The 13,637-nt window shown below is 26.8% G+C and overlaps 2 protein-coding genes across 2 annotated transcripts; one reads left to right on the forward strand and one right to left on the reverse strand.

Moving 5' to 3' along the window:
• Window positions 1-5,277: 5,277 nt before the first annotated feature.
• On the reverse strand, window positions 5,278-9,682 carry LOC126906736 (protein transport protein Sec23A). Its single transcript, XM_050687503.1, has 17 exons — window positions 9,542-9,682; window positions 9,046-9,207; window positions 8,853-8,983; window positions 8,686-8,772; window positions 8,413-8,568; window positions 8,178-8,356; window positions 7,530-7,674; window positions 7,191-7,465; window positions 6,987-7,129; window positions 6,774-6,925; window positions 6,591-6,697; window positions 6,379-6,532; window positions 6,162-6,313; window positions 5,865-6,039; window positions 5,635-5,790; window positions 5,507-5,572; window positions 5,278-5,437 (listed from the first exon to the last, which is right to left on the reverse strand). The coding sequence occupies exons 2-17, from the start codon at window positions 9,191-9,193 to the stop codon at window positions 5,348-5,350; spliced, it is 2,316 nt and encodes a 771-aa protein (XP_050543460.1). The 5' UTR covers window positions 9,194-9,207; window positions 9,542-9,682; the 3' UTR covers window positions 5,278-5,347.
• A 134-nt stretch (window positions 9,683-9,816) lies between these two features.
• Window positions 9,817-13,555, forward strand: LOC126906737 (polyribonucleotide nucleotidyltransferase 1, mitochondrial). The gene is made up of 10 exons (XM_050687504.1): window positions 9,817-10,146; window positions 10,226-10,523; window positions 10,610-11,235; window positions 11,292-11,465; window positions 11,541-11,734; window positions 11,871-12,034; window positions 12,091-12,278; window positions 12,333-12,456; window positions 12,929-13,165; window positions 13,232-13,555. The coding sequence occupies exons 1-10, from the start codon at window positions 10,025-10,027 to the stop codon at window positions 13,376-13,378; spliced, it is 2,274 nt and encodes a 757-aa protein (XP_050543461.1). The 5' UTR covers window positions 9,817-10,024; the 3' UTR covers window positions 13,379-13,555.
• Window positions 13,556-13,637: the final 82 nt, after the last annotated feature.

A 13,637-nucleotide genomic window follows, 5' to 3' on the forward strand; every position in this document is an offset into this window, starting at 1 on the left:
GTACATAAAATAAGCTTTAATTTTATATATGTTTAAAGGACGCAGTATTTCCGGAACATTTTCAAAAATTAAGTTGAAAAAGTTATTTTTTGTAAAAAAGTTACTATTTTAAATCCTCCCAGTGAGCAGAATAAGTGTTAGATTTTCAAAAAAAATTATATCAAATGAAAGGGAAATATCTAAGGTTTCAATACAAAAAAATATTATTTTTATTTGTTCATTTTTGAAAAAGTTATGGCAGTTTTAAGTACAAAAAACATCCCGATAAAATGTAATTTTTATCGCAAACATTACATTTTTTTTTAAATTTTCGACAGCCATTTGCACATAGAAGATAAGATGTCGGGACAAATTTTTTTTTTTCATTTGATAGTATATAACATAACCTTTGATTTGATATATGTTTAAAGGACGCAGTATTTCCGGAACATTTTCAAAAGTTCAGTTGAAAAAGATCTATGTTTTTTACAATATTTTAAGTTTTGAACGCCCCCTATATAAGGGGAAATTGTCCAATTTTAATAAAAAGTATGTCAAATGAAAGATGTACTTATAATGTATTTAGAAAAAAAAAATTTGTGCTGATATATACATTTTTCAAAAAGTTATAGCATTTTTAAGTTGAAAATTTAAAATCGAAAATCGAAAATTTTAACACAAAAATAGTGTTTTTTTAACTACGGCAGCCGTTTAAATGTAGAAAAAAAAGTGTCGGGACAAATTTTTTTTTTTCATTTTGTAGTACATAAAATAAGCTTTAATTTGATATATGTTTAAAGGACGCAGTCTTTCCGGAACATTTTCAAAAATTAAGTTGAAAAAATTAATTTTTGTAAAAAAGTTGCCATTTTAAATCCCCCCCAATGAGCAGGTTAAGTGATAGATTTTCAAAAAAATGATATCAAATGAAAGGTAAATATCTAAGGTTTTAGTATAAAAAAAAATTATGTTGATTTGTTGATTTTTCAAAAAGTTATGGAAGTTTTAAGAAAAAAAAGTGAAAAAATTTCGAAAATTAGCGATTTTTAAATTTGTAATTTTTTTTGATATTTCCCCCATTTGCGGGGAACGAGGGAATTTTTTTCAATTTTTAAGGGTAATGTCTTCAACTAGATACGATTTGTGATCTTTTGACGTATTTTTGAAAGAAATCGGTCCAGTGAGAGCTGAGAAAAAGTGGCAACAGACATAAAAAAAACAAAAAAGTGGAATGTATAGAATCTAATGTGTTAAAAAAACTCATTTTTTTTTTTCTTTATTAATATATACACAATCTGTTCCCTATAGGTACAATAAGAGTATTAGCTAAAATAATTATAACATTGAATACTTGATAAAAGGAGGCACCCATTGATGACACTTTTAAGTGATTGTTTTTTATTTTTTAACTAAAGTTATGTTAATAGATCTCTACACCAGTTGAGCTTTTAGCGTCTCGGAGGATTACCACGAATAGCATTAGTTGAAAGACCTTTTATTAGGGGATTGGAGTGGGAGGCTAGTCGAGTGTGGAATCTTTTATAATAAGTTATTGCTTCTTCTTAAACAGTTTTAATTTTTAAATCAGAATGGAGGGTATAATTTGATACGTACGGAGGGGAGTTAGTTAATTTTCTTAAAGAAATATTTTGAAATGCATGAATACGATTTGTATTAGATTTTTTAGTATTTCCCCATAGTTGTAGACCATAGGTCCAAATGGGTTTAATAAGGGATTTATACACTAGAAGTTTCATNGCACCCATTGATGACACTTTTAAGTGATTGTTTTTTATTTTTTAACTAAAGTTATGTTAATAGATCTCTACACCAGTTGCGCTTTTAGCGTCTCGGAGGATTACCACGAATAGCATTAGTTGAAAGACCTTTTATTAGGGGATTGGAGTGGGAGGCTAGTCGAGTGTGGAATCTTTTATAATAAGTTATTGCTTCTTCTTAAACAGTTTTAATTTTTAAATCAGAATGGAGGGTATAATTTGATACGTACGGAGGGGAGTTAGTTAATTTTCTTAAAGAAATATTTTGAAATGCATGAATACGATTTGTATTAGATTTTTTAGTATTTCCCCATAGTTGTAGACCATAGGTCCAAATGGGTTTAATAAGGGATTTATACACTAGAAGTTTCATATTTAAGTTAGTATGTTTGTTATTAATTAGTAAAGTTCTAAGCATACGGATTCTAAGGTTTAATTGGAGTCTTTTTGTACGAGTATGATGGACCCAGATAAGTCGGCGGTCTAGGGTTAAACCAAGATATTTTACAAACGAAAAAGATGGAATTTGAATACCATAAAGAGTAACACAAAAAACTCATTTAAGAAAATTTTTAAATGTACAAGAATTCCTAATTTCATCATATTTTTAGAACCTTTTTTGTCGGGCAATCTAGTACTCTTAGTAATGCCACGATTCGTTTCTATTCAAATGATTAAAACTGTCGTAAACATGGCAACTTCACAAGGAAATAGATCAGTAGAACCTTCCGTTATATGAATCTCCATTATTAGTAGCGTAACTAGGATGGTTAGATCAAAAATTATATTCTAGTTATGCCTACTACAAAAATGTTTGGAATAGACAAACTTCCAATGATAAAAGGGAAATTTGATCGACTACTCTGACAAATAAAATGTGATAATACATCTGATTCACTAGATTTTGGATGAATACGACTTATTTGACCCGTAATAACAGATGAAAAAATTCATATTTAGTCTCGTCATTGAAATGTTAAACAACTGATGAATCAGCAATAACAAATGTTTAACTGTTAAAGACACTATTTAAACATATACCTCCTAGGAAATATGTGGTTTGCGGTTCAAGATAAAAACAATTGATGATATTTGCAAATTTAAAACTAATGGCCATTTTGTTTGACTTAAATCTTTAATTGCTCCACTCTCCAAAAAAAAATATTTTCTTTATATAATGCTATACTACTTGATAATAAAAAATGTCAACTTTAATTTATAAAAAATAACAATTTTAGTTTTATTTTGTAATTAAATTATACGTGGGTAGAAAAAATAATAACACTCGTGTGACTAATTTGCGCTATTACTCTAATACATTAGGTAAATTTTAAGTAAAAAAATTGAATTTACCTTGAATATATTATAATTTATAAAGTTTATCGATAATTTTTTAATGTTCACAATCTTGACATTTTTTATACAAAGTAAACTTAGTGTTTTTATTTTGTTTGATCATTGAACTTAGTATAACTATACAAATATTATTAACATGAATTCGCACTTAATATTAAAATGTACTTATTTGTTTAAGAAACATAAAGATTTTTGTAAAATGTTTTATAAACAGATAAGTTTAAACAACTTGTTATAAATTAAAACTCCATATGTATTCTGGGGATGTAATTTTTTTCTTTTAAAATGCGTAGGTACTAAGATTTATTACGTTATGCTGAGCTATGTAGATTTTCCCGTCCTCTCTAATAAAAGCAATAGAAAAATTTAGAGGTGTTAAACACGATTAAACTTAATCAACATATTATTTTAATTAAAATCAATGGGAACATAAGGATTCATCCTATCGCTCACCTTCCTCCATAAAAAAGTCAATTGACTAACAGCTTCTTTGACTTATTTGACATTCAGCTAAACTTTGGGGGTCCTAAATTACTGATTCTAAGGTGACATGTGTGAAGCAGTCTCCCATATCCTAGAATCCTATATTACATAGTAGACTTAAAATTCATAATAAAATGGCAACAATAATTTTTAATAACAATATTAAAAACATTTTAATAATATTTATAGTACCACATTTAAATTTTATAATAAATCAAAGTTAAATTAAATAAACGTATTCGCATTGGAAAAATAACATTTTTCAAAATTTGATGTAGCTTAAAATAACTAAAAGTGTTAATTTAAGACTCGGAGGTACTTATCATTCTCTGACCATCACTAGGAGTGTCAAATTTGAATAACCAACACTGAAAATATATGAGCAAACAGTTTGTTTTTATCTTTAGATTGACGTGAGCATATATAATTTGAATTATTCAAAATCTATCGTTTATGTTTTTGGATTGGATCCACAAATTCTTGAGACTATTCCTAGAAAGGTTGACCTTCCCAAGAATAGTACCAATATATCATTATTATCAGTGTTGGTAATACATAATCAACAAATCATCTTGGTTAGACGTAGATATTCATATAAAATGTCGCCTAGATGGGATAAAGATTTTTAAGAATACAATTATACAAGAGAAATTTAAAATAAAGTCTTTTATGTAGGTAAATTCATTTTTTTCATTTATTCATAATTTTTTTAATGTTTTTCCTTCCTCTCATTTGTGCTAAATGAGTTTCTATTTTGTTGTCGACAATATAGAGAAAATGTTTTATCTCAATATACACTAGTAAATCATTATATAATCTTCAGTAAATAAAGAAACGAGTTTCAATTGTATGTAACAATTGACCTGTTTCCTAACTTTTTAAACATTCTGTAAATTATTTATAAAGTTATATAGAAATTGTTATCCATTTTTATTTACAGTGTGGTGATTTATTATAAATATAATATCCCTATTTTTCGTTAAATAATTTTTTCATAAAAATGAAGAGGTTAAATTTAATTAATTTTTATAAAAGTTTATTATAAGAAAAAGTGACTTTTAATGGTAGATTTTAGAGATAACTTTCAAAAGTTAATAATATTTAAAATTTGTTATGACGTACGACATAGCAATGTTATATTATGCTGTGTTGAAATGTATAAAATAATAGAATACAAACATGTTATATATTCTATTTCTTATTAAAATTATTTTTTATACAACCAAATTTGCAGGGAAACAGGATGTTTTTTACTGTGCATTTTAAATATATAAATTATAGAATATGTTTTGGTGTGTATGCTGTCAGTTATATTTTTATTTTTCTATTAACTGAGCTATAATAATAAACTGAAGAACCATAATTTGTTTGATACAGTTTAAAATTTATTGATACTTATTTTTTTTCTAAAACCACTTTTATTACTTGATGATTATTTTGAGGAATTAAAACAATATTCATTTTAGACCAGATATTTATAAATTATTAACGTTTAATGAATTAAAATAAAAGATGGATGAGTATAATTATGTTTAAATCTTTAATTATTTATATAATACATATATAAAAACCGTATCAATGATTATTTTATAATTCGGTTCTGAATTTTAGTTGATATTGGTAGTTCTTTAAGATGCAAACAAGTATAAAATAATCACAATAATCACTATAAATAGAGTAATTGAATACATATAAATAATAAAATATATTTCAAAATAACAACACGGCAATAAACATTTAATAAAATAATTCTAAGCATTTGATGAGACTGCTAACTTTTTAAGATGTTCCATGAAAAGTTGAAGGCTGACATCATCAGTCAAAACTGGTGCTCCACCATCCTGTATCAAAAAGTGTTCATATTGAATTATTAAATAAAAATATTATCTTTAATATGCATAATTACTTACACCACCATAAGCATACATATTATTATGTGTTTGAGATGGATTTACTTTACATAATAAAAATCTTGCCTATGAAAAATAAAATACAAAATAAATAGCATGACAAATTCAACTTTATTTACTTTTCTAACCTGACTACCGCCTTGTTCTGTGTCGATATAACGAGGCATTGGAAACCTTGTTTTTAAGATTTCTTGAGCATCATCAACTGGTGCTTGAAGTAATTGTTTAAAATTACTGTACTCTGGTCTATTTTGATAATCCATAGCTCTCCATTGAGCAATTGTCTACAATTTTTGTAATCATGATATGACTTTCTTATTTTGAAGTTCATATTTAATTTAGAAAGAAAAAATTATACCTCGCCATGGAATATCAAAATATGGAAAAATGTATCCATCAATAATATTTTATCTGGTTGAATACTGCTTGTATCTAAGAGTACAGGTTCTGGTCTACCATTAAAACTATAACTATACAAAATAGGTTGAATCATTATTAAGCTTTGAGTGACATCTTCACGCATCAACATATGTCTGAAAAATAATTTTATTTATTAGAAAAATATTCATTGTTTTAAATATAATTAGATTTAATTATTTTCAATAATTATTGAAAATTATATAAATCATTCAATAAATAATTAAGATTATATTACCTATAGTATGAAGTTTCATCAGGACTATTATTGAAAACTTGTAAGAACTGCGATCTTCGCAAGTGGTACATAAATTGAGGATATAAGCTAAAATTTTCAGGAAGTCGAAAACTGTTTGGATCATCTTTTTGATATTCTCCAAATTTCTGACACTGAATTTAACAATGAAAATGTAATATAATAGTAAGATTGTGGCAAGTGATAGGAATTTTTTTACCAAACGTATAAGTGTTCTATCTGCCCATCGCATAACATCTGGACTATCTTCAGTTTCTGCACGATTAACTACCATGCGAGACATTAATACAGCAGAAGCTTCTTGATCAAAACTAGCAGTTACATGCATCATATTTTGTACAGGATCAGCCCAACTGAAGATTAAATCACAAATAAAAAATTATATAATTATTCAGTCTAAAGAGACTTTACTTTCTAGCTAATGTAGTAACTCGAATTCTTTTTTGTCCACTGGAATGTTGATATTGTGTTATAAATTGAATACAACCACGTCCTCCTTGTGGTATAGGTGACCCATGCTACACACATTAAAAAATAACAATAAGTTACATTGTCGTCAGTTGAGTAAAAAAAAAAATTTAATAGTATTATTACTTGATTGACTATTTCAAAGAAAAATGCACAAGTTGTATTTGGCATTAGACTGCACATTTTCCATTGACAAGTACCACCCAAACCTAGATCGCAGTCTGATACACATGAATTTTTTACATTTAGTGAAACACATGGGCCAATAGCTCCCATTACTAAAATAAGAAATATAATTAAGAAAAATATAACTTTTTAAAGAAGTTTTTTGTTATTTACTTTTTATCTCTCTTGAAGTTTTTACTTCTATGTTAGCATTAAATGCCATTTTTAAATTATTTTCATGATCTCTTGCCATCACTCTCTGGAATGTTTGTTTGAATAAAGATGAGTTAAATGAATCACCCATTACCATATGACCCCTGGAAAAAATATTCATTAATCAATATTTCTATTTAAAATTTTTTTTTTTTTTAATTTTACCCTGTTGAATTACAACATTGTTTCATTTCCATCAGTCCAGTTTGATCTAATGCACATGCATAAATATCAATTGTATGACCATTTGTAGCAGCTCTGACAGCAATACTATCATAATGTTTGGTAGCTTTTTTTACATATGGAGCATTGTCTTTCATAATTTGATCATGAGAACGAATTGTGTCTGATAATTTTTCATTAACTACATGACCAGGTCCTTGAGAACAAGCTCCGCCAACAAATAACATAATACGAGCACCAACATGTGGATAAGTAGACTAGAAAAAAGTAAAAATTTCATTTATGATAAATCTTGAAATATAACCAAAATAACGTAATTACCTCTAATAAGCTAACAGCGATAGATAATGCCATACCAGTACTCCGTAACGGTCTCATTCCTTGAGTTACTGGCCAGGGATCTTTTAACAGTTCACTTAATAAGTCTGACATATTTACATCACAATTTTGTACTGGTTGTATAAATCTAAACAATTAATTAAAATACTATTTTCATATTAAAAGGCATTTATTTAATAAAAATATATTAGTAAACACTTATCCAAAAAAAAATTATAGTGAGGATTAAATGTAAAAAAATTATGTTAACATCAGTTATTTAAAATTTTTCATAAATTATCAGCATAACAACTTAATACTTAACATAAATATTTCCTATCACTTGTAATTTTAAATCAATTTTTTATAAATTTAAAGAAATAAATTTAAAAATACAGTGTATATATATATTTTTTTCAATTCAATAAATATTTTAATTTTATTAAGAGCAAGTTTTGGGTATTATGAAATTATATTTTGACAAGAATGGAATAGCAATCTAAGATTTTCTATATTATTAAAAAAAAATCAGATAAGCAAGTGATAATTTGAATAAAAAATGCATTAAATGTATGTTCATGGTTAAATAATTATGATTTAGCAAAAGTTTAAAATACAAATATTATTAACAAAAAATTGTCTGAAACACACCTATTAGCAGGAATATTCATTTGCTGTTGCTGTTGTTGTTGAGGTGTCACTCCAGGTTGAGCAGCAGGAGTCGCATATTTTCCAATTCCTAAAATATCCTGAATTTGTTTTGGAGGTAAATCTTTGGTACCTCTAAATACATAGGATTTAGAAATACCATCACATCCTAACTCATGCACCTTAAAAATTAGTCATATATTAATCTAATGAAAAAAAATTTATAATTACTATTTACCTGGACAACATTACCAAATGTGATAAGTCCAACAAGTGCATTTGGAGGTAATAAACTAAGAGACATTTGTAATGAATCTTTAAGTGCGCCTAATTCATCATCATCCATACAAGTATCCACTACAAATAAAAATATTGGTGGCATAGTTTTCATTCTCTACAAAAGAAAAAAATAATTAAACTATATTTGTTTGAACATTTATATTTAAATTAGTATGCTTGATTTCATTAATCAAGTCAAACAAAAATAAAAGTTAAGTCATTATATTTTTACTGTTATAGTATATTCAATAGTAGAAAAGGATGGTATGAGTTCAGCTGGTTGATGTTGTTCTGAAATAGCTCCATATTGTGGAGGAAACTAAAAAAATTTTTTTTTTAAATATTATAATAATTTTGAAAAAATATATTTTTTAATTTATAAAATTATTAAACACTAACTGAGTTACACTGAAAACAGAAGTTACATATCCACATTTTCCCTCTGTAATCAACTTGACATAGGGGATTAAGAATTGCTCGGCAAGTATTTCGTGTACATAATACAGGATCATACTGAATTGGTGGCAATTCTATTAAAATAACAAGTAGATTTTTAAATAATTATATAAATTCAAAACGAAAATTTTATTACCTGGTTTTTCTTTTAATGGTTGATACAGACATCCTACTGGTACAACCAAACGAGTAGCTTCTAATCTGCTGGCAGGCCATACATTCCATGACAATCGCACTCCATCACGTGCCTCATTTTGTTCTATATATTCTTCATAGGTAGCCATATTTTTAGATTCAACTATACATAATGGGTTTAAATATACTTAATATATATAAAACATAAGTAAAAAAAATTGAAGTCTAAAAATTGTTGGTTGAAAATGATATTAATTTTATCAATACTACATTAAATACTTTATAATAAGTGTAGTTAAAAATATAAATTAATTCAAAAAGAAAGTTAATCTAAAGAAAAATTTGATAATTTTGAAGTATAATTAAATAAATAACTTGACAACTAAGAACTTTGGTAATATTAGATCAGTGTATACAAAAATTGAAGTCTAAACGTTTATGAGTTCTATCTATCATCCAATATGTAATTTTGTGTATAGTCATAAGCTTATACTTACAATTTTAGGACACGTCGATGAGATAATTTTCATAACACAACTTAAAACTAAATACAATGAAATTTATTTTATTTTATGAATATCCAGCCAAGTCCAGTTTTCGAAAAGATAGAACACGTCATTGGTCAATGGTAAGTCACGATAAAAAACCGTGGTTACCATAATACGATAGCAAAATTTAGTGATAATGTCTTATCCACGGTCTTAGATAAAGATTATCTTTAATATCAGACTTAGTCTATGATAACAAATATTCATTTGTTAACCGGTAAACACATGACCTATTGTATATTCAAATGGAGTATATCAATTCTTATTAAGTTTTCATTCATTTATTAAAAATTTGATTGCAACTGTTTATTTTTTATTATGAAGTTGGTTATATTTTCTTTTCTTTTTTTTTATTAGATTTAAAATTATTTTAAACTTGGTTCGGATATTATATAATGCTGTATAATTGATACGTTGGGTGTATAATTTGTAATGGTGTCTCGAATAACTTCTCGCCTCAGTGCTAGTTTTCGGCAGAAATATATTTTATCCAAAAGATGGATAACTGTAGGGAAAACAAATTTATTTGAATATAAAGTAGAATTTTCAGAAAGGTAAAATATTTTAATTACTTGTTACTTTTTTAGTACGTTTTTTATTATTTACTTTTACAAAAACATATATAACTTATAGGAACTCTTTAAAAATTTCCGGGGGAAAGTATGCACGCTTGTCTGATGGTTGTGCAGTTGTGTCACTTGGTGATACTTCTGTTATGGCTACAATTGTTAGTAAATCACAGAAGCCATCATCTTCTAATTTTCTCCCGCTAACTGTTGATTATCGACAAAAAGCAGCAGCAGCTGGACGTATTCCAACAAACTACTTACGAAGAGAATTATCCATATCTGAACATGAAGTACTTACTAGCAGACTTATTGATCGTTCATTGAGACCACTATTTCCTTCTTCTTACTATTTTGATACTCAAGTAATTTTTATGAAATATTAACAACTTATGTCATATAAATATTGTAGTACCTTAAATTTTTTAAATTTGTATAAATGATGTTATAGGTTATTTGTAATTTATTAGCAGTTGATGGAGTTAATCATCCTGATATCCTGGGTATTAATGCTGCATCAGCTGCTTTAGCTCTTTCTGATATACCTTGGAATGGTCCAGTGGGTGCAGTTAGAGTAGGACTCTGTGATAATAATTTAATAGTGAACCCTACACGAAGGGAGTTGTCTAGTAGTATTTTAAATTTAGTTGTTGTAGCTGCTGCACATAATTTAGTTATTATGTTAGAAGGATCTGCAAATAATGCATTACAGCAAGATGTATTAAAAGCAATAAAATTTGGTGTTAAAGAATGTCAACATGTAATTAATGGTATAAATACCTTGCAAAAAGAATATGGTAAAACTAAAAGAAAATATGAGCTAAAAAATATAGATGATACAAATGGCAACTTGGAAGTAGCAATTAATAGTTTATGTGAAACTAAATTAAGAGAAATATTTACTAACTTCACACATGATAAAATGTCAAGAGATAATGCCGTAAGAGATGTCAAAACTGAAGTGATTGAAAAACTTAAGTCCGAATTTGAAAACTTAAACTTTGAACTTTGCTCAATTATTTTTGATAAAATTATTAAAAAAATATTCCGAAGTCTTATATTTGAAAATGATGTTAGGTAATTAAATAAGCATATAAAATACTTTATATATTTATATTTAATTCTTATTTTAGATGTGATGGACGTAAACTTGATGAATTAAGAAATATATCTTGTGAAGTAGATCTATATAAGCCTCTACATGGTTCAGCTTTATTTCAGAGAGGTCAAACACAAGTTTTTTGTACAGTTGCCTTAGACTCCCTTGAATCAACTCTAAAGTTGGATCCAATGTCAATTTTAACTAGGTATGGTAAATAACCAGTGTTTTTATTTTATTTTATTTCTTCTTATGTAAATATAAATTATGTGAATTTTTTAAGTGGAATAAATGAAAAAAATTTTTTCTTGCATTATGAGTTTCCTCCATATGCAACAAATGAAATTGGCCGTTCAAGTCCATTTATGCGAAGAGAGATTGGTCATGGAGCACTTGCTGAAAGAGGTTTAAGACCTATAGTTCCTGAAAATTTTTCTTTTACAATTCGTTTGACATCTGAAGTGTTAGAATCAAATGGTAAGATATTTTTCACATAATTAAAAAGTCATAATTGTGTAATCATTAATTTCTAAATTAAATTTAATATTCTTGTATAATTTATTGTATTTGTCCAAAAATATTAGATGCATTATTGAATTAATAATATTTTAAGGTTCATCTTCAATGGCTTCAGTATGTGGTGGAAGTTTAGCTTTAATGGATGCAGGTGTACCAATATCTGAACCTGCAGCTGGTGTAGCTATAGGTTTGATTGCTGAATATGACCAAGAAAATATTCAGAATATTAAAGACTACCGAATTTTAACAGATATACTTGTAAGATAACTTTGGTGTTCTACATAAAATGACATTAAATAAAATGTTTAAATTAGGGCATTGAAGATTACTTGGGTGATATGGATTTTAAATTAGCTGGTACTAAAAAAGGAATCACAGCATTACAAGCAGATATCAAAATACCTGGATTGCCATTAAAAATTGTCATGGAAGCTATACAGGCAGCAACCGATGCTAAAAAAGCTATAATTAATATAATGAATGAAACTTTACAAAGTTTTAGGTAAACATAGTATACATTTTTTTAAGTAATTAATATATTTAATCGTAATGTTAGGAAATCAGAAAAAGATAATTGGCCAGTAACTGAAAAATTAAATGTTCCTGTACATAAAAGAGGAAAACTAATGGGGCCAGGAGGAATTAACTTGAAACGTATTTTGTTAGAAACTGGTGCACAGGTTAGTAATAATTTTAATTTAAAACATTTTTTTGACAATCTAAATACTTTAATAATATTTCTAAGTAACAAAAATTAAAAAGCATAGATTATGTATAATAGTTGGATAGTTGGCCTATCATCTTAGTCGGTAGCATTTTGTGTCTTGGTGTGTAAGTACCAGAGTTTGATTCTGTTGCACTGGGCTATGTAGGGTTTTCTGTTTTGTCTGGCATGTGTAATAGGTTTTAGAGAGAATGTTAAACATGGTTTATTTTAATAGATATAAAATGCTTTTTTTTTGTACTTCTAAAAAGAGAATTATTTATTTTCTGAGATGAATTCTTGATACTTCACTAAAAAAAAGGAAGGTAACTTCATTTGCTATACTGATCACTTGCTCAGTAAATAGATCAAATTGGCCCTAGATCAAATTTACTTTTATTAGTAATTTTTTTTTTTTTACTAACATTTTTATAAATATTATCGTTTAGATATCTTCTGATATGGAGTCAGGTGATTTTACTATATTTGCACCTAATCAAGAAGCATTAAATGAAGCAAAAGAAATAATAAATAAATTAATGGAAGAACAAGCTGAGCCACAACTTGAATTTGGAGCTATTTATAAAGCTAAAATTGTTGAAATTAGAGAAATAGGAATAATGGTTACCTTGTATTCTACTATGCAACCAGCTTTGGTTCATAACTCTCAACTAGATCAAAGAAAAGTATTGGCATAATATATATATTTTATGTTTAAATAAACTTTTATTATATACCTCATATTTTTTTAGATTAAACATCCTAGTGCTTTAGGAATGGAAGTTGGGCAAGATATTCAAGTTAAGTATTTTGGTCGAGATCCAGTATCTGGTAATATGAGACTCTCTAGAAAGGTATTACAAGGACCAACTTCTGGAGTTACAAGAAACATTTTATAGATAATCGTATTACTGAATAAAAAAATGTTTATAGAAAATGTCTGTTACTAGTTAAATAATATTGATCATTAGTTGCTATTTATTTTTAAACTCAATCAATTTTATAAATGTCTGTTGTTGACCTTTATATAAATATATATAATGTATATAATGAAATTATTAATAAAATCTGATAAAACATAATTGAAACATGTGTTTTCTAAAACAATTACTTAATTTGATGCATTTGATATTGATTACATCAATTAAAGTGTAGGTA

This window comes from Daktulosphaira vitifoliae, unplaced genomic scaffold (assembly GCF_025091365.1).
Source record: "Daktulosphaira vitifoliae isolate Bord-2020 unplaced genomic scaffold, ASM2509136v1 Scaffold_5, whole genome shotgun sequence".
Lineage (NCBI taxonomy): Eukaryota > Metazoa > Arthropoda > Insecta > Hemiptera > Phylloxeridae > Daktulosphaira > Daktulosphaira vitifoliae.

Coding starts and splice junctions, on each gene's coding strand:
- LOC126906736 (XM_050687503.1), bottom strand. CDS start 9,193: ATGGCTACCTATGAAGAATATATAGAACAAAATGAGGCACGTGATGGA. Junction 8,569..8,685: donor CTATTGAATATACTATAACA/GTAAAAATATAA, acceptor TTTCTTTTGTAG/AGAATGAAAACTATGCCACC. Junction 7,675..8,177: donor ATGAATATTCCTGCTAATAG/GTGTGTTTCAGA, acceptor TTAATTGTTTAG/ATTTATACAACCAGTACAAA.
- LOC126906737 (XM_050687504.1), top strand. CDS start 10,025: ATGGTGTCTCGAATAACTTCTCGCCTCAGTGCTAGTTTTCGGCAGAAA. Junction 11,466..11,540: donor CCAATGTCAATTTTAACTAG/GTATGGTAAATA, acceptor GAATTTTTTAAG/TGGAATAAATGAAAAAAATT. Junction 12,457..12,928: donor TGTTAGAAACTGGTGCACAG/GTTAGTAATAAT, acceptor ATTATCGTTTAG/ATATCTTCTGATATGGAGTC.